This window comes from Scyliorhinus canicula, chromosome 20 (assembly GCF_902713615.1).
Source record: "Scyliorhinus canicula chromosome 20, sScyCan1.1, whole genome shotgun sequence".
NCBI lineage: Eukaryota > Metazoa > Chordata > Chondrichthyes > Carcharhiniformes > Scyliorhinidae > Scyliorhinus > Scyliorhinus canicula.
In genome coordinates, this window is record NC_052165.1 from 10,299,428 (window position 1) to 10,322,699 (window position 23,272).

The window sequence follows — 23,272 nt, forward strand, 5'->3', positions numbered from 1 at the left end:
GAGTTAGCTTATGTTGTCTTGCTTCAGTAGTAGGAAGATCAAGTTGAGAACTTGACAGTTAAGTTTTTTATGTTACCGCCACCTTCCTTTCTGTTCATACTTACCATATGTTGGAACGACCTTGAAAAGTTAGCTTGGCCCCTTGTCCTTTTAAGGTTTAGTTCAGTGGAACACAACTCATTAATCAAGATGATTACTGATAAAACCAATAGGGGAAAAAAGGAGGAATGCCTTTGCTTGGCCATATAATTTTGGCAAGAATTGCTGTACTAAGCAGATTGACCTGTTAAAGCCCACCTTATCGATCTACATTTCTACATTTCATAGTATAGTCAAGTTTTCAATGTTCAGGTTCTGAAATCAACAGAGGGACACCAAATCTATTGTGCTCATTTGGCTTCCTATGTACCCATGTCATAGCCCCCATAAATCCAATAGTAACTTGGGCAAACTTGAACATGACGGAGAAACATAATTGACACTATTGTACGTATCACCTTATTGAAAGGGCAGTCGGTTAACCTTCCAAGACAAATTATTTAATCCAGGAAGATTTCCCTTAAGTGCCTATTTGCAGATCTTGGAAGTATCTTGGCAAGGAATATTCTTCAATCTATAACCTTTTTTCTCCCCATATTTCTTGCCCCTTCTCACAGATTGGGCGCACACCCACATATGCATGCATCAAAAGTGACATTCAAGATGATTTTATTTTTAAAAACTTTGTGTACACCCGCTCTCTCTCTTTCCCTCTCGCTCTCCTTCTCAAATAGCTGGTTCTCTGACCTTGTGTGCTTCAATGCATCTGTTCTTTGACTACATGAAGGATTTTAATTGCTCCAGTAATGCATAGCTTGCTATTTCCAAGTCATAGGATGATAAGAAATAGGAGTTGGCCACTCGGCCCCTTAAGCCTGCTCCCCCATTCAGTAGGCTCATGGCTAATCCCATATTCCACAAGTCCACTTTCCTGCTCTTTCCCTGTAACTCTTGATTTCAGTACTGATCAGGAATCTCTCAGCCTTAAACATACGTAAGTTCCAAGGATGTAAGCCAGGATCTTATTGATTAGAAATGATTGGTCTAAGTTGTTCTGGGTAGCACGGTAGCACAAGTTATTACCACTGTGGGTTCACAGCGCCAGGATCCCAGGGTCGATTCCCAGCTGGGTCACTGTGCGGGGTCTGCACGTTCTCCCCGTGTCTGCATGGGTTTCCTCCGGGTGCTCCGGTTTCCTCCCACGGCCAAAAGATGTGCAGGTGGGTGGATTAGCCATGATAAATCGCCCTTAGTCACCAAAAACAGTCAGGAGAGGGTATTGGGTTACGGAGATAGGGTGGAAGTGAGGGTTTAAGTGGGTTGGTGTAGACTCGATGGGCCGACTGGTCTCCTTCTGCACTGTATGTTCTATGTTCTTGGGTAGTATTGTGCTTTTATTCCAGCAGGTAAACCAACTGGATCTTGATAACTATTAAACCCAAAATGTATGGAAGTAACTATTATCACTATTCAAATGTATTCGTCGGATACGCAGGTTGGAAATATCCTGAGCCCAGTTTCATTAAAGTTTGATATTTGTGGTCTCCTTGAACATCTTCTGTGTAGCATGTGTAAATGCTTGCCAAGTTTCTGTTCTTTTGATCACCAGGAGCATAATGTGTTAAAGAATAAACCAGCGTCCTGAGTTAACTCAGAGAATTTCACTCCTAGTACACATTCTATTTTCACAGAATGCATATGATTGTTTTGAAAGAGGCAGCTTAACTCTCAAGTCCATTTTGGCTCTCTGCGGAACAGTCTAGTCAATCCCACTCCCCTACTCGATCCCTGTATCCCTGCAGATTTATTTCCTTCAAATGCCCATCCAATTTCCTTAAAATCATCGCTTCGACTTCCACGACCCTCCTGGGCAGGGCGTTCTAAGTTATTGCCACTTGCTTTAAAAAAAAGTTATTTTTCGTATCTCCCCTGCACATCTTGCCCATAACCTTAAATCTGTGTGTGTCCCCAGTCCTTGGCTACTTTAGAGCAAATTAATTGTCTTTAAAATATATTGTACAACATAGTTACTTCTGCTTTAGGATTAAAAACTTGCATTCAAGGATTGTTACGGCCGTTTGTCTTCTGGCAGGTTCAGCCATTTTGCTGACCTTTTTGATTACTTTGGGTTGAAATCAGCCTTTGTTTGGAAAGTAAAACTCTTCGGTTTTCTTTCTCTTTTCTTCTTACTTTTCAGCTCAACCTCAATCGCTGTCTTGGCCAACTGCTTCGGCACTGGAACAGACTGAGGGGGAAACTGGCAAATTACCAAATGGCCTCATGGGTCTGAGTAGTGTAAACGGAATGCACAACGGGGTCACGCATGGGATTCCCGACCACAGAAAGCTCTCTGCTCCAGTCTCTCAGAAAATGCACCGTAAGCTCCAATCGAGCCTTTCCGTCAGCAGTAACAGCAGCAGGAAAAGCAAATTGAGCTCGACAAACTCTCAGAAACCTACATCCACACCAGAAGGTAAGCTTAACTCTGCAGAATTGTTCGGTCACATTCCAGTACTTGTTTTAAATAATGCTGCGGAACATGGCTAGTAAAGAACCAGGAGCCACACTTAATCTGTGAGAATTCTTTTTTTTTTTTTAATTTAGATTACCCAATTATTTTTTCCAATTAAGGGGCAATTTAGCGTGGCCAATCCACCTACTCTGCACATTTTTGGGTTGTGGGGACGAAACCCACGCAGACACGGGGAGAATGTGCAAACTCCACATGGACAGTGACCGCGATCGAACCTGGGACCTCAGCGCCGTGAGGCGGTTGTGCTAACCACTAGGCCACCGTGCTGCCCGTCTGTGAGAATTCTAGGTGGCTTTTTAAAATTCTTTTTGGTGAGAATTTTAAGAATTAAAGTTATTATTTGCCAAGGAATCCTTCATTCAGTACGCTCTTCAAAGCAGATTTTTTTTTAAAAAAGAGAATGATACAGTTCCCTCGTAGGCTTATGAATCACTTTGCTTTATCCGGACATCCTTACCAACCAACAGGAAGCAATTTCTAATTTAAGGATTTAACACCATGTCGACTGGTTGCTTGTCATGTGATTCGGTGTGACTACATAATGACTTGTCTCGAATTATACACCGATTTTGCAGATGTCAGCAAAATCCAATCATTCCGTTCACTTAAAACCTCTTATGTCTTGCATAATCTAGATTCAAGGACTTGAATTCTTATCAAAATAAGCATTCTATTGGCACTGAGTAATTTTTTTTTTTGCATTCTTAACGTCATGTCCAGAATAAGGTGCCTCGCTTTTAAGCCAAAGTGTGTCCACATAATTATGCTGTGGCGCAAAAGCCAAGCCCATGCCTTTTCGATGTGTCAGCCATTCATATGCAGTTGGATGTTACTCATTCAGTATTTCTGGGATAATTTCCCCTCCCTATCTCAGGTTGGTGATTACTGAATGTGTTGCACATCCCATGTCCTGTCCGGCAGAAGGCGATTTGAACTTGGAAATCACAGTTTTTTGTGGCTCGATAGCAGACTGTGGGGGCCAGCAGATTATTTTTGGGGGGCACTTCCTCTTGCATTACACCATATTGGTAAAAACAGCTTGGGTTCCGAGATCAGATCCAAAATACTGAGGATGCTGGAAACCTGAGATAAAAGCAGAGAGTACTGGAAGAAATCAACAGGTCTGGAAGCATCTGTGGAGAGAGAAACAGAGGGGCACGTATTAATTTTCAAATGGGAGTCCATTCCGGGTGGGATTAGTGGGTACCGGGAGCAACCACACTACCAACGGCACTCTGTAGCTATTTCGGGCCCTGGTGGGAACACCCCTCAAATTCCGCACTTGGGTAAATTATTGCACTGAGGAGCTGCTCAGTACAGGAAGAGATCGGGCAGCATTTATAAATGCCGTCCTGATCTCTCTGCTCCTGACGCGAGCCCGGGACCCCACACAATTCCCCAACCCACCTATAGTGGGGTCTTCAGGGCCCCTGCATCCCACTTCTCAGAGGCGGGGCACTCCTGGGCCCGATCCCCCTGCGTGGGTAAAATGCCAGCTTGGCACTGCCAGGATGGCACTGCCAGGATGCCAGTCTGGCTATGCCGATGTGCCCATGTGGCACCAGTGTGCCAGGCTCGCCAGAGGCTGATCACCCAAGGGATGATGATTGCCTGAGACGCCCCCCCCCCCCCCCACCCCAAATGCTATTCTGGGGACCAGTGTTAAACGTCACCCAACTGGGGTCTCCTTGGCGAAGCCGGTAGATGCCTGGTGGCCGTCAGATCCAGACTTGGTTAACTTGGCTTTTAAGCTCACTTAACTATGCAAGTCTGGACCCCGCCGGTCCGAGCCTTTGTGATCCCTTTGTGGACAGGATCCAGATCGCGATGTCTCGCGAGACATAACCCTCAGGAATCCCAGGAGAGGCCTCGCCCAAGATCTATCGACTGTGTCCTGCCCCGGTAAATCGTGCCCAGAGCTAACGTTTTGAATCCATGGGACACGGATGCTTCTTCCTGCTGAGTTTATCCAGCATTTTCTGTTTTTATTGCGTTCCCAGATGATTGCCTAAAACAAATGTGTAGGTAAATGAGGGTAAATTTGCCTTAGATAGGCTTCAGGAAATAGTTGAACAGGAGTTGGGAATGTTGTACTCGGAATTCTTAGGGTTGATGCAATTTAAGTAGTGACCGCCACCTAGCCTTGGGCCTTCTAGTTGGGGTTTGCAATGCTTCCAGCCTGCCACAAGATACAGATCCAAAAATGAGCCACAACCAGGCTTCATGTGAAATGTTTAACAGAGGAGTCTGTTCACCAAATATTTTCAGTCTCACTTGTTCTCTCCATCTTCTTTTATGACGAGTAATTGACTGGAGTGGTGTGCTTTGCAGGTGTGGTGAACACAAACTGCCCCTCTGAGAGCAAATGCAGTTATGCGCTCTTTTCATATAGGTTTAGACAGTAATAGTTAACATTCCTGGGATGCTTGAATGCTGATCAAATAACTAAGAGATTGATGGTGTTTAACTGCATTTTCTTGAGCTTTATTTAACTAGTTCTATTGAATCTATGTTGGAATAGTGTTGCATAATTTGTCTGTCTTAAATATTCCCTTGAATTCAGTGGCATTGGTTGCTCATTAAGGGGTTTCTGCATCTCAGATGTGCAGGGTGTGTCCATACAGACCAATACATAGACAGAGTTGGACTACTGAGCCAGACAAATGCTCTGGGAACATGGGCTCAAACGCCAAAATGGCAGGCGTGGAATGTAAATTTAGTTTTTAAAAAAAAATCTGGAAAAACAAAATCTTGAATTGAAAGGCAGCTCGGTAGCACAGTGGTTAGCACAGTTGCTTCACAGCTCCAGGGTCCCATGTTCGATTCCTGGCTTGGGACACTGCAGAGTCTGCACGTTCTCCCCGTGTGTGCGTGGGTTTCCTCCGGGTGCTCCAGTTTCCTCCCACAGTCCAAAGATGTGCAGGTTAGGTGGATTGGCCATGATAAATTTCCCTTGATGTCCAAAAAGGTTAGGTGGGGTTACGGGGGTGGGGTGGAGCATGGGCTTAAGTCGGGTGCTCTTTCCAAGGGCCGGTGCATACTCGATGGGCCGAATAGCCGCCTTCTACACTGTAAATTCTATAATTCTATTAAAGCTCGTCTAATGGTGACCATGACACCTATCATTGACTGTCGTAAAAGCCCATCTGCTTCACTAATATCCGTTAGGGACGGAGATCCACTGTCCTTCCCTGGGTGGTCTATGTGTGACTCCAGACCCACAGCAATGAGGCCAACTCTTAGGTGCCCATCTGAAGTGGTCAAGAAAGCCGCTCAGTTGAAGGGCAATTGAGGGTGGGCAACAAATGCTGGCCTTTCCAGTGATGCTTACATCCCATGAATAAATAATAATAAAAGATACAGTCTTGGAGGTTGGGAGGTTTAACAATAATACATGTGATCTGAAACTGATATTTTATCTTTCATGCGCATTTTTTCAGTCGGTCGGTCAAAGTGCTTCTCAGTGAGTCGAGAACAGGTGCAAAGTCATTAAATTGCGTTATTAAAGTGAATGCTATTTTTAAAAGCACAGTTCTCATGAATAAGAAAACTATTAAACCATGCAACAATGTCACAGTTCTCTGGTTGAATATGGCAGCTTTGCATCCATCTGAGCATTGCAATTGACCAAGCTTGCATGGGCTTGGCCAGCTCTCGTCTTACAATGACCATTCTGATAGACTTCGTATCCATCCTTTTCTTACTTCTCCCTCTCTTCACGGGGAGTGACCAACCTTTTCCCCCATTTAGTGATACACCAGTAAGTCCATCAGCCCAGCCAGCAGTCCTGCCCCGAAGAGGGTATTCTGAACAGGGAACACCCAGCTGGATTTCCAAGAAAACGATCTAGATCGCATGGCTTATTGATGGACAAAAAATTGTCCATGATCATTAGAATGAACTGTAAGTGCAAATCTGTGCAGGTTAGGTGGGGTTACGGGATGAGGTGAGTCGGCTTACAATAGGGTGCTCTTCCGGAGGGTCGGTGTCGACTCGTTGGGCTGAATGGCATCCTTCTGTCGGGATTCTATGGAAGTAGGCACACTAACACAATCATCCTTCCTTGATGTAATAGCTTCAGCATATGTCTGGAAGCTTTTAAAAAATATGTAAATTTTTACAATTAAGGGACATTTTAGCGTCCGCGGTCCACTTACCCTGGGTTGTGGGGGTGAGACATACGCGACACGGGGAGAATGTGCAAATTCCACATGGACAGCGATCGAACCCGGCTCCTCGGCAGCCTTGCTAACCACTGCCCCACTATGCCACCCGTCTGGAAGATTTTAAGCCTGTGTGAATCTGCTTCAATGTTAAAGGGAACAAAAAGGTCCAAAATGGCAATGGCAGACTGCTGAGAGTTGATAGAAATACCACCGGCATTAAGTTCAAACTTGCACTGTTTCCAGTATTCCCCCCCCGCCATCAATAGTTTTGAACATGCAATTTCTGGGGATGTGGAATAAGATGCAGTCACAGTTGACATTTTTAGTTACACTGGAAAACAAAATTGTGGCAAAAAAATAATTAACGAGGCTTTTGAAAGGATGGTTTACATCAGGTCCTCAATATGTCTGTTTTATATAGGTAGAGGTGGTGGCTGGCGATATCTTACGAGTAACCCAATTTAACTGATAAATGAGGCTCTTACTTGCAACACAACCCGCCTGCCCCTAAATTGCATTTTGGAACATTGGACCCCGTGCCCATGAAACCACTTGGCTTCAACCTAAGCGTGGAAAATTGAGGGTTTGATTTTTGGGCCTAATTCTGGACCAACACAAAACTCACTGCCTCCATTCCATATTGTATTCACACTTTTGGGGGAAGCTAAAGTAGAATTTCAGGGAGAAGGGTATCAATGGTTACTATGGCAGATTGAGATGAGAAAAGGTGGGAGGAAGCTCGAGTGGGGCATAAATATCAGCATGGACTGCTTGGGCTAATTATCTGTTTCTTTGCTGTATATCCTATTTTTGTGGTTGGGGTGGGGGGGGGGGGGGGGGGGGTGCAGTGTGTGGGGAGTTAGATGACGATCTAACGCAAAACAAGAAGCCCAGGCTGACGATCTTGGGATGTGGTCCAGAGGGCCCAGGCTGGGCAGCTCGGTAGCACAGTGGTTAGCTTCACAGAGCCAGGGTCCCAAGTTTGATTCCCGCTTCGGTCACTGCCTGTGCGGAGTCTGCACGTTCTCCCCGTGTCTGCGTGGGTTTCCTCCAGGCGCTCCAGTTTCCTCCCAGAAGTCCCGGAAGACGTGCTTGTTAGGTGAATTGGATATTCTGAATTCTGGTTTAGGGGCTGGTTTAGCTCACTGTGCTAAATCGCTGACTTTTAAAGCAGACCAAGTAGGCCAGCAGCACGGTTCGATTCCCGTACCAGCCTCCCCGGACAGGCGCCGGAATGTGGCGACTAGGGGCTTTTCACAGTAACTTCAATGAAGCCTACTCGTGACAATAAGCGATTTTCATTCCATTTTCATTTCATTTAATTCTCCCTCTGTGTACCCGAACAGGCGCCGGAGTGTGGCAACCTAGGGCTTGTCACAGTAATTTCATTGCAGTGTTAATGTAAGCCTACTTGTGACAACAATAAAGATTATTATTTTTAATAGTCCTAGGATACGGTCCCGAGGACCAGGCTGATAGTCCTGGGAGATCCAGGCTAATTGCCCTGGGATTGGATTGGATTGGATTTGTTTATTGTCACGTGTACTGAGGTACAGTGAAAAGTATTTTTCTGCGAGCTGCTCAACAGATCATTAAGTACATGGGAAGAAAAGGGAATAAAAGAAAATACGTAATAGGGCAACACAAGATATACAATGTAATTACATAAGCACTGGCATTGGATGAAGCATAGGGTGTAGTGTTAATGAGGTCAGTCCATAAGAGGGTCATTTAGGAGTTTGGTGACAGTGGGGAAGAAGCTGTTTTTGAGATGGTCTCCAATCCTACCACAGCAGCTGGTAAATTTTAAATTAGAACATAGAATGGAGAAGGAGGCCATTCGGCCCATCAAGTCCATTTAAGCCCTCACTTCCACCCTATCCCCGAAACCCAATAACCCCTCCTAACCTTTTTTGGTCACGAAGGGCAATTTATCATTGCCAATCCACCTAACCTGCACGTCTTTGGACTGTGGGTAGCAACCAAAATACCTGGAGGAAACACACGCATGCACGGGGAGAACGTGCAAACTCCGCACAGACCGTGACCCAGCGGGGAATCAAACCTGGGACCCTGTCAATGTGAAGCCACAGCGCTATCCACTTGTGCTACCGTGCTGCCGAATTGAAATTCAGTCAATTCTTTTGCAATTTAAATTGTGTCTCAGTCACCATTACTATCAACGGTATGTTATAAAATCTAAAGGGTTCACAAATATGACCAAAATAATTAGGAGCAGAAGTTGGCCAATTGCCCCCTTGAGCCTGCTCCGCCATTTAAATAGTCCATGGCTGACCTGTTTGTGTTTCGAATTCCACGTTCCTGTTTAACCCTGATCACCTTTGATTCCCTTGTCGAACAAGAATCGTTCTACCTCCACTTTAAAAATATTCAGTGCTCCCCCCCACCACCACCTCCAGCGCCTTCCAAGGCAGGGTTCCAAAATTACTTAACCCTCTCATTCCCCTAATTGCTGTTCTAGATGTCCTTTCGGAAGATGGATCTGTCAAACCTACCTGCCCTGTATTTGTCTCCAGACCCACAGTAACATGGCTCATTCTCAACTGCCCTCTGAAGTGTCTCCTTGCAGGCCGCTTGCTGCTGGGGCCACTGGGGACGGACAACAGATGCTGGCCTTGTGGCTGATGCCCGCATCCCATTGAAAGAATAAAGCGAAAGAAAATCCAGTGCTGTTTCAAAGCAGCCGTTCCCGGAGACTCCTGGAACACTTCCAAGTCTAAACATTTCACACGCAGTTTCATGAAAGAGAGAGTGGAAATTACGCATCAACCAGGCAGTATGAACTTGACCCTGCCACCTGAAACTCTAAACTCTGACACGGTAGAAGGCACCTGCAGTCTAAATACAAAGAGATGCCATGCGCACCTTTTTATTTAACCCCGTGCATGCCAATCAGCCAATTATACCTGAAACTGCCATCAATCTGATGGTATCGTGCATTACTTGAAATGTAACTAGGTGTTTATTCACTTTTTTATTTTCACCTCTGCAGGGGACTCGTATGTCTATTGCATAAATATGAAAATCTCTGGACGAGATTCCTTTGCTAGGTTTAAAATATGGGGGGATTCATCAAATGCTTAGTTAGATCCTTCTCTAATTTGCATTTAAACAGAGAATAACCTGCTCCGTTTCTGATCTGTATTGAATAAAAATGTGATTTATTCATACTTGTGAATTTCTCTCTTTCGGTTAAACTATAGCAGGTAGTTTATTTTACCAGGGCCTTATTTACATTTTATAATGGAGCAAGGAAGTAATGCGTATTTCTCGTATTCTCATTTAACCATAGAAATGCCAGCAAATTCCAGTCTTTGATGTGCTTTTTTGTCTTTTCAAATCACTTTGGGTTTAGCGAAGCTAGAAAGTGCATTTATGGAGTTTTAATCGATGTCTTGAACTTGGACAATACCTGAAAGTGGAGATAAATTGATGAGTCAATTACTGCTTCTGCCTTCGGGGCCTAACAGTCAGTTATATTAACGATAATTAATAGACTTGAGGGAGCAACTAATTTTTCAGGAAATCAAAACAGGATGTGCGAGACATAAAGGAAGTGAGTTGAGAACTCTATTTGAAGCAGCATATTAATGGGTGATTTTTAACACAACATCCCTGCCTGTTGGCCTTCATTGACAGAATTAGCTCATTATCGCCACTCGTATGATTTTGTAATGTACCAATAAGTACTTGGGGGACAGGAAATAAATTGACACATGAAACTCTTTCCACTAACAATACAGATATTTACCAGAATCTGTGGGGGGAAAAAAAAAACAAGTGTGTAGATTTTGCGCGTGGAACCTAAATACACGCTTCCCTCCTTTGAATAGCTTGCATGTCTACATATAATCAGGGTATGTATGAAACAAGGGGAAAGGGATCGGAAATACGATATCCCTGGAGAAGAAAATCTTTGCTTTCAAGTACATTTAAGATAGGTCAGCATGCCTAATTGTTTCAAATTGAGAGAAAATGCATGTTGCACTCCATTTCCAAAACAGTACCAGAGCATTAAACAATAACATATGTAAACTATAAAGTTGCTCAATATGCAAAATAGCATATTCCTGGAGAATAGTTTTGTTTAGTGTAATTATTTATCTCGACGATAATGTTTAAATTGTGATTATTTGACCAAAACTTTCTTTAACTATGTAAATTAATTATTTGAAGTAGCTGTTCCAGTAGATTAAGATACATTTAGATGTCTGTCCATTAATTATTTGTTTACGTTATAATCATTGGTTTGTTATAGGGTCAGTTAGCTCAGTCAGTTATCTTAGTTGGCTAAATAGGAGTGGTGCAGAGTGAAGCATACAATACTGTTCAATCTCTATACTGGCCGCAGTACGTAGAGCAAACCAAGGAGGCAGGCTTTCATACTTGATGCGGAGTGATGCACTTGTCTTTCTCTAACAGATAGAGGTGCCTATTGACCACAGTGGACGATGGCTAATTACCTTGCCATTGGATTGTTGCAATATCGATCCTGCCTCGTCGTGCCCGTATTGAAGCCCAACAGTTCCGTTCATCTTTGCAGAGGGTCCTGTTACCCCATCCCGAGTATAGAGAACCTCTGTGCAAAGCTCGGTGGAGACCGCACCTTCACGACACTGGATATGAGCTGCACTTACCTTGAACTGGTCTTGGACCCAAGCTCTAGGAAGTTTGTAAACGTGAACAAGCACCACAGGTTGGGCGTGTATGCCTTGTCTGTCTCTCGGGAGTTTGTCGGCCTGCACGATTTTCAGCATGTCATGGAGAATATATTGCAGGGTCTACTGTGGGTCGCAGTCTACCATGACGATACCTTGATCATAGATAGATAGTTTTTTGAAGAATAAAGGGATTAAGGGTTATGGTGTTCGGGCCGGAAAGTGGAGCTGAGTCCACAAAAGATCAGCCATGATCTAATTGAATGGCGGAGCAGGCTCGAGGGGCCAGATGGCCTACTCCTGCTCCTAGTTCTTATGTTCTTATGTTCTTATGTTCTTATCACCGGGACCAAGAACCAGTAACAGCTGCAGAACCTTGCCAAAGCTCTCAATGGTTCTGCGGCCGCCAATATTCGGCTCTGCAGAAAAGTGCGTGCCCCAAACCGAGGAGGCCACACCATTTGGTTACTGCGTGGACCGCCACGGCCTTCAACTGGCCGAGGATAAAATATGGGCAATCTGGCAGATCCCCACTCTGGAACGACCACGGGAGCTCTGTTCTTTTTGACAGCTCAAGGCGGAAAATGTATCCCTGCTGGCCGCCTTGCACCAATTATTGAAGAAAGACCAGCCGTGGGAATGGGGTCAGCCTCAATGGGTGGCTTTTTCAGAGGCTAAGATGTGGCTGTCGTCCTAAGGGTTACTGACCCTGTTTTAACCCACCAAACCGCTGTGATGCCTTGTGGCATCCGGGTAGTTTTGGCCATCGCAGAGATGACGGAATGGAACACCCAATTACGTTCGACTCTCAAAGGCTCCCTGTAGCCGAGCGGAATTATGGCCAAATTGAGCAGGATAGTTTGGGCGTGATTTCCGCCGTCAAAGTTGTTTATGGTCATGCTTTTACGGTGCTGACAGATCTCTAGCATTATTTAAGGAGGACAGGGCAATTCCCCCGTCGCTTCTGCATGGTTTCAGTGTTGGGGCTTACTGTTGGTGGCCTATGAACACGTGCTGGAACATCACCCTGGGGCGAGGATCCGCCATGCGTTTTGAGTCGCCTTCCCCTTCCAATGCCCGCTTCCGCTCGCAAAGTCATAGCCACCTTGCACTTTATGGATTCTTTGCCCGCCGCAGCGTCCCGATTTCAGGCCTTGGCCCAGACGGATCCGCAGTTAGCCAGTGTCCATCATTTCATCTTGCACGTAGCTCAGCACTGCGTTTAGCCAGACAATCTGAAGCGTTTCACGACCAGGATTAGGGAGCTCCACATAGAGGATGGTGTCATTCTCTGTGGACACACGTCACGGGAAAAGGTCGTGGCCCCATTCTGCAGGAAATCCACAATGGACATCCCGGGATCTTGAAGATGTTGGCCCGCAGCTACGTCTGGTGGCCCGGCATCGGCATTGACATCGAGAAGCTCACCCAACAGTGTGGCTGTTGCCAGGAGCCCAGAAGCTTCGAATGACGGTGCCCCTCCACCCGTGGGAATGTCCAGGTCGGAACTGGTCATGTCTTCACATCGACTTCGCCAGGCCATTCCCAGGATCGATGCTTCTAATCATGGTGGACGCCCATTCCATGGATGGATGTCCACTGCATACAGGTGACAACCTCGAAGGCCACAATTGAGCGCCTTTCCCAGTGTGTACGGCATTCCGGAGGTACTCGTCTCCGAAAGCGGGATGGCATTTATCAGCACGAATTCTGTTCCTTTATGAAGAGTACCGGGATCCGACACATGTGAACTGTGTCATACCATCGAGCCTCCACTAGGCTGGCAGAGCGGGCAGTCCAAACATTTAAACAGAATGTGAAAGCAGAGCTGCGGGCTTCCTTGAGACACACCTGGCTCATTTCCTTTTTTGTCATCAGACCACACCACACACCGCAACAGGGGTTGCATCATCGGAACTCATCACGGGGCGACACCTCTGCGTATGCTTAAGCTTGGTGCTTCCGTACATTGGCGGGAAAGTCCGCAGCGGACAGATTCGGTCCAAAGTAGATGCACTGTGCCGTTTTTCGGCAAGCGGCACGGCGTACGGCAGGAATTTTGGCAACAGATCCAGATTGATGTGCTGAAGCAAATGGGACTGGTTTCCTCTACGATACGGGCGCAAGACTGGGGGTCCAACAGACACATGGACCACTCCTGCCCCGGCTGCTCCGGCACCGTCCCAGCATGCCCCAGATCCTCAGGACACTGAGATGGTGGGCGCAGAAACCTCTGATTCCAATGGAGACACTGCCGCCGGTGCTGGCCGCAGACCAGGGCGCAGATGCAGGTGCCGCTTCGAAGCGCTGGTCCCCCGTGTGGTACGTACTTCCGGACCCCAAGCAGCGGACACCCAAGCGTCAGCCCTGGGCAAAGCGAACAAAAGGACATTTGTGACACTCTGCCATGGCGAACACCATTCAGGACTAAGTGGGGGGGATGGGTGGGAAGAGGAGTGTTACAACCCTCACAGGTTCCCCCTGGCCTCCGCTGAATATGAACTTCACCATTAAAGGGGTGGGGCTTTCCCTTAACAAGGGAAGCCTGTCGAGTATAAATGCCCCGGCCCGGATGTGGGGCAGGGCGGGAGAATACTTTGGGGTGTGGAGTAGGATTTTGTATGTATGATAAACCTTTTTGTTTGCCTCCAAACATTTGTTTCCATGTGGTCACTCTGCAAAGACTAGATCAAGTACTTGAGCTTCGCAACAAAAAGGAAAACATGCGGATGGATGATCACATGCTACAAGGATTCGTTGGGTCCGTGTTGGTCTTTTTGGGAACATTACAAAGCAATGCCACTCTGAGAAAATTGACAAAGCAAGTTTTCAGAGAGGTTTCTGGAATGTTCAGTATTCTGGGAGGAAGTGAAGAGGTATCAAAAAAAAAAACTGCAGCGCTGAAAGTAGCAGATGCACATCTGGAAAGAACTCTGCAAAAAGGTTACATTCCAAAAGAGGTATATTAACAGTGTAGTATTCTAATAAATGTAAGAGCTGCAAGGGTTAATGAAATGTCTAGGTCAGCAACTAGAGGCGCAATTATACAAAATATTGATGCTAAGCCTTGTGGGGGAGTGAAGTGAAGGAGATAGTTAGAGTACAGACTGAAGGAAAGATGGTGTGAGTGAGAGCAGATCATAGTTTATAATAGTGTAGAGATGAGTTGTAGATGAGTGTAGATTATATGTTAATTATTAACTGTATGTTATTTAGGAATACATGCAAATCCAAATTAGTAGTGTCAATAAATTTATAGCATTGTTCAAGTTAAAGCTAATTGCGGTCTTTGTGAACACAACGCCAACCATCCTGAATTTAGCAATACAAAGAACACCACAAAGAGGTGAATATCAGGAACATCGAAAGACTGGTAAAGATCGATTTCCTCGCCAAGGGGTGTGAGGTCTTTCATAAACAATTGATAGGTGCACAATTACCGAATAATAGGTCAAAAACAGGTTTAGTTGTCTGCGTAAGAGGCTCTGCCGCTGCTGTGCTTGCACGAGAAGTGAAAAGTAGGAGACAGCATGGGTGTGGTCCTGTTGTTTTCCAGCGATAACTGCAAGCTGTACTCCAGTAAGACATTCAAGGAACTCGTTCATACTTATTCTGCATTTGCCCTGCAGGTGGAGAATTCCAGTTATTGATTAGTATTCTTGCTGCTAATGTCGAGCAGCTGAGCGAGATAGAGAATTGAACACTCGCTAATAGCGCAGAATTATTTCCACCTAACCTACCCATTTGGAAGTTGATGGGATTGGGAAGACCACTGAGTTTACTCACTGCTTCATTTTACTCTCCATCAAAATTAATGCAGAGTGATATTGTGTTGGGGTATAAAATCGGCATTCCACCAGCCAGTGAAATGGGTTAAAATTCACCCGATTGTTGCTGCCCATTGAGCTGCTTTTTACAGGCATCTTTTCTGAGATATATTCAAGTGTCGACCTCGTTTCATAACAGGACATTGCTTTAGGAATGGAGTAGAATGATCTGCCATTGATGTTTCCTCTTCCATTATGACCCTATCCCAATGGCGTATCTTGTATTCTTTAGCTCAGTTTATGTTTTATCGTAAAATACTTTCTGGGATGGAAAAGTAGCAAGATCGACGACTCCAACATTGTGGTGGCTCTGTCGGTGAATTACTCAATATTTGGTGAAAATTGGTACCACAATAGAACCGACCTGCCATTAAAATTAAAAATTGCACCTGTCAAAATATGAAATTGAAAAACATTTTGAACGTTGTCCAGTATATGGGGACAAAGACGATGTGTTCCTTTTAAAAGTTAGTTTTAAGGGCGGCACGGTGGCGCGATGGTTAGCACTGCTGAGGACCCGGCCCTGGGTCACTTATCATGTGAGAGTACCTTTTAAGAAATGGGGGTTTATCGAATAGCTGTAGGGGGCGTACCTTTTAAGAAATGGGTGTTTATTAGAGAGCTGCAGTGATGTCAGAGAGTGGGTGGAGCTGGGCTGTCTGTCTGCTTTACTTTGTTTTAGGCTGTTCGCTACAGGGTGTGCTTAATTTCATTTTGAGAGCTGGATAGCTGCAGGCAAAGCAAGGAGCTGCATAAGGATCTCTCTCTGCAAACTAAAGACTGTCTCCAGATCAGTGGGGTGATTTCCAAGTGCTGACTGCTCTCAAGAGTTAATTTAAACCTGATCTCTGTGTTAAAAAGGGTCTTTTGTCTTCTGGATGTTGTTTGAAATGAAATGAAAATCGCTTATTGTCACAAGTAGGCTTCAAGTGAAGTTACTGTGAAAAGCCCCTAGTCGCCACATCCAAACGCCTGTTCGGGGAGGCTGGTACGGGAATTGAACCCGCGCTCCTGGCCTGCCTTGGTCTGCTTTAAAGACAGCTATTTAGCCCTGTGCGAAAACCAGCTCCTATGCTAAACCAGCCCCTTTATTTATTAAGGGGCATCTATCGAGTACTGTAAGCTGTGGGGATGATTGGTGTTGATAGTTGTTAAGATGTTTACTGTGAGTTTATAAAGTGTTAACGGGTTTCATAAATAAACATTGTTTTAATTCAAAAGTACTGTGAAGCTCTGTTGCACCACACTGGTAGAGTGGACCGTATGCTCCCCATACCACAATCTGGTAAAAGTCGTGGGTCAGGTTAACTACATGATACACTTTGGGGTTCTCTAAACCCTGGCCCATAACACATTGTCCGTGTGGAGTTTGCATATTCTCCCCATGTCTGCGTGGATTTCGCCCCCACAACGCAAAGATGTGCAGGTTAGGTGGATCAGCCACGCTAAATTGCCCCTCAATTGGAAAAAAAGAATTGAATCCTCTAAATTTATTAATTTTTTTAAGTTAGTTTTTAATGGAACACAATGTGTTAATCTTTTGTCCTTGAGATCCACTCTTGATTGTTGGGATCAATTCTCCTTTTTGGCTGCAAGGACTCTGAGATGAATTAGGTTCTGCAGTCTGATACTTTGGCACACCAAATGCTGGTGAAGTAGGGTCATCTTCTGGGAGGAAAAGATAAGGCATACTATTGTAACAGAATAAAACGAGTTTTACTAAACATGTACGTGGTCTGTAAGATTTATATCTGACACTTAATGGAAAAATGTTCATTCCTTCAGCATTGTCAGCCTTCGCAGTGAACAGAAAAATAAACAGAATAAACATAATCAATTTGGTTGATTGTGCCCCGATCAAGTGCCCCACTGTTGCTTTCCTTGTTAAGGAGGCATTCATGGGATTTCTCTGTGGCTGGCTAACGTGAAGCTGTACCCTTCTGGTATGGACGGGATTTGTTATTTTTGAAGATTCCTCATGATGCTTTATCTGTAAACCCAGGTGTTAACTGGCAACACCTCCTCTTGTCAGGATAGGTGAGTTACCCTTGTCAACGAAGGCAGTGATTTAAATTTGTGACCCTCTGGGTAAGGAGGCCAACAAACAACAAAAATGCTTATTCGGTGGTTCATGATAACATCACAGGAAATTAAACTTACAATATCCAGATGCTGCATGCACATGGTGTAGCCACCTGGGTTGGCCACTTCCCGACTTTAGTATGATTGGATGTTTAAGTGAGTGTAGTCTATGTAAGATAGTTAGAGGTACCGTTTTTTTTTGTGCTGTAATGCATGTCCCTTTTATGACATAGTGCCACTTAGAGTTGTCAGTTAAAATTTCTTGCATAGTTATGATCAGTGTAGAGGCCAGGGAAGAGTGCTTGCTGGGTCAGGGAATGAAGACGACGTAGTTATGTGATCCTTCACGCTTCGCGTTAGTGATCACAAGGAGGGAGTGTAGTCACCTTGGTTGGCCACTTCCCGACTTTAAAATGGAGATCCGCTAAGAATGCAGGGAGAAATGGCAAAACGCAGGAAAACAAGCAGGTGCAAAATCTCCTGTTTATTAGAACTTGCAGAAATCCAGACAGCACTGATACTAACAACCATCTACATATTGATGAGCGATCCCCGGGAACAATTGGAAACATTTAAGATAATCGAGGCCAAGCCAGACTCCTCGGCGCCAGCAGGAGCCAAGACAAAGGGAGGCCAACGGACACTTAGGAACCGCCCAGCGATCAGAGAACAGCCCCAGTATTGGGGAAATCAAATCAATTGATTGGAACATGGTCCAATCAATTGTAACCAGGTACGGGGTCCATCCAAAAGGGCGCGAAGCCCCTGGGGACTATAAAATAGAGTCCCCAAGTTCAGTTCGTCCTTCTTGGCAGGGTCTCTCAGCAGCTCGAAACAACTCTTGACCGTGACCTGCCTAGGAGTTGCACCAACCAAGTAAGTGTCCAGTCAACGCACGCAACGAGATAGGCGCGCCTAACCCTTAGTCCACACCAGCTGGAAGCCTGCAGACTCAGAATCGAACGAAAGGCCATTTGTTCCCCTGACCTGATGGGCCAGTTTCCAAAGCTACGTATTAGCCTTTTAGTGTTAGAGATAGTCTGGTGAGTAGTATTTTATGCACGAGAGATTGACTGTGTGTATAATAAATGTGTTTTGATTTGAAACCTACTAACTGGTGTATTGAGTTATTGATCAGCACTTGAACTTGAACCTCGTGGTGGTATCATAAAGATACCTGGCGACTCTAGAGCAAGGTGACTAAACAGAGCAAATTAAGTGTAAAGCACACTTAGCAAAATTAGCAACAATGTGTAGCACAGTTGCTTCACAGCTCCAGGATCCCAGGTTTGATTCCCGGCTTGGGTCACTGTCTGCGGAGTCTGCATGTTCTCCCAGTGTCTGCGTGGGTTTGCACCTGGGTTCTCCGATTTCCTCCCACAGTCCAAAGATGTGCAGGTTAGGTGGATTGGCCATGATAAATTGCCCTTAGTGTCCAAATAGGTTAGGTTGGGTTATTGGGATGGGGTGGAGGCGTGGGCTTAGGTAGGGTGCTCTTTCCAAGGGCCGGTGCAGATTCGATGGGCCGAATGGCCTCCTTCTGCACTGTAAATTCGATGAGTCTATGATACTTGTGTGTTTATGGATGTACTTTAAAGAAACAAGGCTCCTCACCTGCTCTGCATCTCTTTTGTCGTTGAATTAGATCATATATTGGTTTCAATATTCTAATGATTGCTTAATTCATACCACACAATCTCCTGTGCTGCTGATAAGTATGAAAGCCAGATATTTAGGAACAAGATTTAAATAAATGTGCTTATTTTCATGTCCTTTATATTATTTTATTGAGATTATTTGTTGATTCAAACCTTCCTTTCTGCGGCAGACTGCTGTACTTTGGTCCTCGCCTGTCTCTCCTGTCACTGTGCCAGGCTCACCCTTGGCTGTCTTCAGGTTTGCTCTTGTCAGCTTGCTGTCTGTAATTCCTGTTGTGATTGCCGTGCCTGTTGCTGCATGAGCCTTGAGGAGACCCCTGCTGAGGATCTCAACTGTGCCTGCGACTTTGATTTTGCACTCCTTTTAATTCTCGCTGTGAGACAATCTAGCGCCTGGAGATTTGTGTTGAGTGCTCTGAACTCTGCCAACGTAGATAACTTGAGTCGGAGCTGGCCCTCCCGTTCGCGTTGCATAAGCGAGCTCAACGATATGTTAATGTCATGTTCAAACCTTAAATTAGCTACTGAGGGAAAACCTTGCATTTGTTCTCTTCAGTTAGCAAGAAATTAGAGTTCAAAGATTAAGCTGGGTAACAATCTTCACATTGTTCAGTCTGTGCTCTAAAATCTACTTGCATGCAATTCAGATTGTGTCGATTGCCAGGCATTCTCCAGATTGGCTCTAGTAAATTTGGAAACCTTATTTAAGCAGTTGAATTGAGTACGCGGATCTTTGTCGAATTTCCACTGGCTGTTTCGGTACAATCGTGAAGAATTGCCTGTGCAATTCTTGAGAATCCTAGGGTGCAACTAATGGAAACGTTTCTAAGTGATTTACTGGGAGTTTCTCCCCAGCTTTGCCGGCGGATTACCCACAGCTATCAAACTAGATTTAGTCATTGTTTTGCGTCCTGGGGAGTTTTTTCCCAATCAAACCCACACTTAGAATGGTTATCATCACTGGGCATTTGATCATGCTGGCCAGAGCAGCTTGTGGGTACCCCAAATCCCACCTCTATGGGTAATACCACCCCCCCACACACATGGACATTACCATCCCCCCCCCCCCCTCCAAAGTGATGACACCCCGCTTTGAGGTCACTGAGGGCTCCCCTTGTCATGCTTTCTCATGCCCCTTTTTGGGCCACTTCCAACTTCCCCTTCACACCTGCTCCGTGCCTCCCCCCCAACCCTTCATACGACCCCTGAGCCCTCCTTTCATGGGCATGGCTTCCCTCGGGCCCTGACCCTTAGCATTGCCACCCTGGCACAGGCACTGCCACCCTGGGACCATAGCAGTGCTCCTGCTGGCCTTGCAGTGTCATCTCAGCACCTTGGCCGTGCCAGGGTAGCAGTGCCAAGTTGCCTGTGTTCAGGGGGGGGGGGGGGGGAGGGCCATGGGGCAACCTGCCCTGTCACTGACTACCCAGGGGCCTGGGACCTCCCCTCCCCCCCCTCCTCCCCTCCCGGGTGTCGTTCCACCTGATCCACGTTTGTGTGCACCAGTATTGAATGGCGTCTGGCTGGAATCTCCCTGGGAAAGCCGGAGACAGATAGATTCGGGTCAATGCCTAAATGGATTTTAAAACCAGGTTAGGCTTGGACCCGCCCATTGTGGACGGAATTCTGATCGCAACGTCTCGCGACACCTGGGTAGACCTCGTGAGACATACTATCTGTCGGGAAGCCCGCAGGAGGCATCTACTAGCACCTACCAGCCATGCTGTGCTGCCGTTCGGGCTGAACCTGACCGGTACTCCATTCTGGTTGAATGCAAGAAAGATTAAATTGATTAATAAAAATAAATAAGTTTGAATGAAAGTGTTATTATAGGAGGGTGGAGGGAGATTTTGTCTCTGCTGTATCTGACCCAAGAGTGTTTGAAGGCTATAATCAAGTAGGAAGAGTTCAGTTGCCCGGCACAGAAGACAATCGGCAGATATTGTTTCTTTTTGAATAAATTATTGGAACTCCGGTTTAGAAGACTTTCAGTGGTAATGGAAACATGTTTTGATTATTTCTTCAAACAGAACTTCTTTGCCTCTTATTTTTATGTGTTATTTATGATCCCAACTGGTTACCTGCAAGTGATTTAACCATTCACAGAGTATGGTAATCAATGTAACAGCATGGCATGCAGCATAAAAGTATTAAATGGGATTCTGACCAATTCCCCACACAGGTGTAAGTTAGGCAAAACTATTGTCAACTAGTCCATAATATTTTGAGCGTAATACGGAAAATTACAGTGCAAGTGCAGCCTGTATACTGGTGCCTAGGCTTGCTGTAAGTAACATTCTCAAATGTATTTTGCAATCTTTCAGGTCATGACCTTTTAAAATCTTAACATAGGCAAAGGAAAGGAAGGGAAATATTTCCTTGGCAGCATGCAAGGACATTGCATTTAGTCTCCCTTACCACAGATAAATCTAAACTGACATTGCATTTGTTTTGGGGATGAAGCACAAAATAGAATAAGTAAGTTTATTTTTCTATTGGAATCACTCCAGTGTGAAGTTGGTAAAATAGGTGTCAATAGGTGTCACTGATAATAGTTGCAGATATCTCACTTCAGTAGTAAAATGGTCATAGCATGTCACTGTTAACCAGGTGATACCTTCAAACTGTTGTGTTTTGATTTACTGTTTGACTTGCTATTGTGTGATATTATCCCTTTACTTCCACCATTCACCACTTACTATTTTTTTCCCCGTTTGAAGATGGTTGCGTGCATTGCATTCTCACCTGCCTATTCTGCGAGTTCGTCACCTTCTGCAACATTATCCTGGGACAGGCCTCGTGTGGCATCTGTACGTCTGAAAACTGTTGCTGCTGTTGCGGGTCAGATGACTTTGGGGATGACTGTAACTGCCCGTGTGACATGGACTGTGGCATTATGGATGCCTGCTGCGAGTCCTCAGACTGCCTGGAAATCTGTATGGAATGTTGCGGGATTTGCTTTCCTTCGTGATCACCCGAAGTAGCATTACATTTTTTAAAAAAGAAAGCTGAATAATAACGTCCATACTGTTGCTAAGACAGGAGGCACTAATATACCCTGGTTACGTTCAACATTATGAAGACAAAACAGTTGCACTCTTAATTTCGATAGAGATTTTTTTTTAAATTGCTGTGGAATATCATCTCTACTAATGTGGACAACAGAATTGGGGTATTTTTGTTTTAAAACGTGCAGCGCAAGTTCTTCATTAAAGTTTGCAAAAGTTGCTTTATTAATGGGCAAAGATGTTGCCATGAACGTTGTAAATGTGCATGTTTAACTTGTGTACAGTTTCAAAAACCAAAGCTGTTCCTCCGCAAACTTTTTATTTGCATTAATGTTGTATGTTGTTTGAGATAAAAGTATTTTTCAACAAATTTGTATTATGCAGTTAACCAGATTTACAATCCAGGTTCACAACCTTCTGCCTTAATTTTCTCAATGCCTTTGGTTCAAACTAAGGAATCCGTTTGGTTACCAATTATATGAAATGTACATTAAATTATTAAATATGCATATTACTGTAAACTACTGTTAGGAGTATAATCTTTAAATGTCTGGTTTAAATACAAATTGAGAATTGAACTGTGTGAAACCGCCTTTTTAACTGCATCCGAAAAATAGGAATGATTGTTACAAATATTCATCTCTGCTTATTTTCCTGAAGTTATTTTTAATTGATAAGGTGATTAAGCATATCTGCATGGGGAAAGTGGGAAGGGTTTTAAATACACTCATGTTTCATTAATTTAAGATTTGGTTGAATGTTTTATTTCTGGAAACCTATTGTGTCTCATCGAAAAGAACCAAATTAAGCCGATAAAGCAGTGTATTATTGCAGGTTAGAGATATTTGCTTACTCTGAAAAGTAAATTGCGTGTTTTCTTCGAGCTTGTATGTAGCTTCATTTTGTGAGATAAACCAAAAGCAGACCAGATACATATATTTTTTATGGCTTTCTGTATTTTTTTAAAGACTGGAGCATTAGCCTAAGCCATGTACTAAAACAACCAACACAAAAATAAAAGTAATTAAACTCAATTTAAACATTGGTTATATTTTGTTCTACCCTGTGTGAATGTGAAACCTGGTTAACAAATTGGATTTTATTGAACATATTCTGAATTATAAGCATTGCTTTTCTCTTCCTCTTGATGTTAATAACTTTAGAGATTTTATTTGTGTGTTTTTTAGTCCTGATAATTGTGTGAACACAGAACCTACTGAACAGAATATAACAGGAACTGTAACAACGGGAGGGTTTTGCGGTATAAATAATGAAAACTC

General features: G+C 44.5%; 1 protein-coding gene across 1 annotated transcript in view; it reads left to right on the forward strand.

The window, feature by feature from the left end:
- mdfic (MyoD family inhibitor domain containing) overlaps window positions 1–23,032 on the forward strand; it is a 76,005-nt gene extending 52,973 nt beyond the window's left edge. The window contains exons 4-5 of the mRNA XM_038780970.1: window positions 2,237–2,512; window positions 21,705–23,032. Of these exons, the coding sequence (XP_038636898.1) occupies window positions 2,237–2,512; window positions 21,705–21,955 (527 nt within the window). The 3' untranslated portion in view covers window positions 21,956–23,032. The remainder of the gene's footprint in view (window positions 1–2,236; window positions 2,513–21,704) is intronic.
- Window positions 23,033–23,272: the final 240 nt, after the last annotated feature.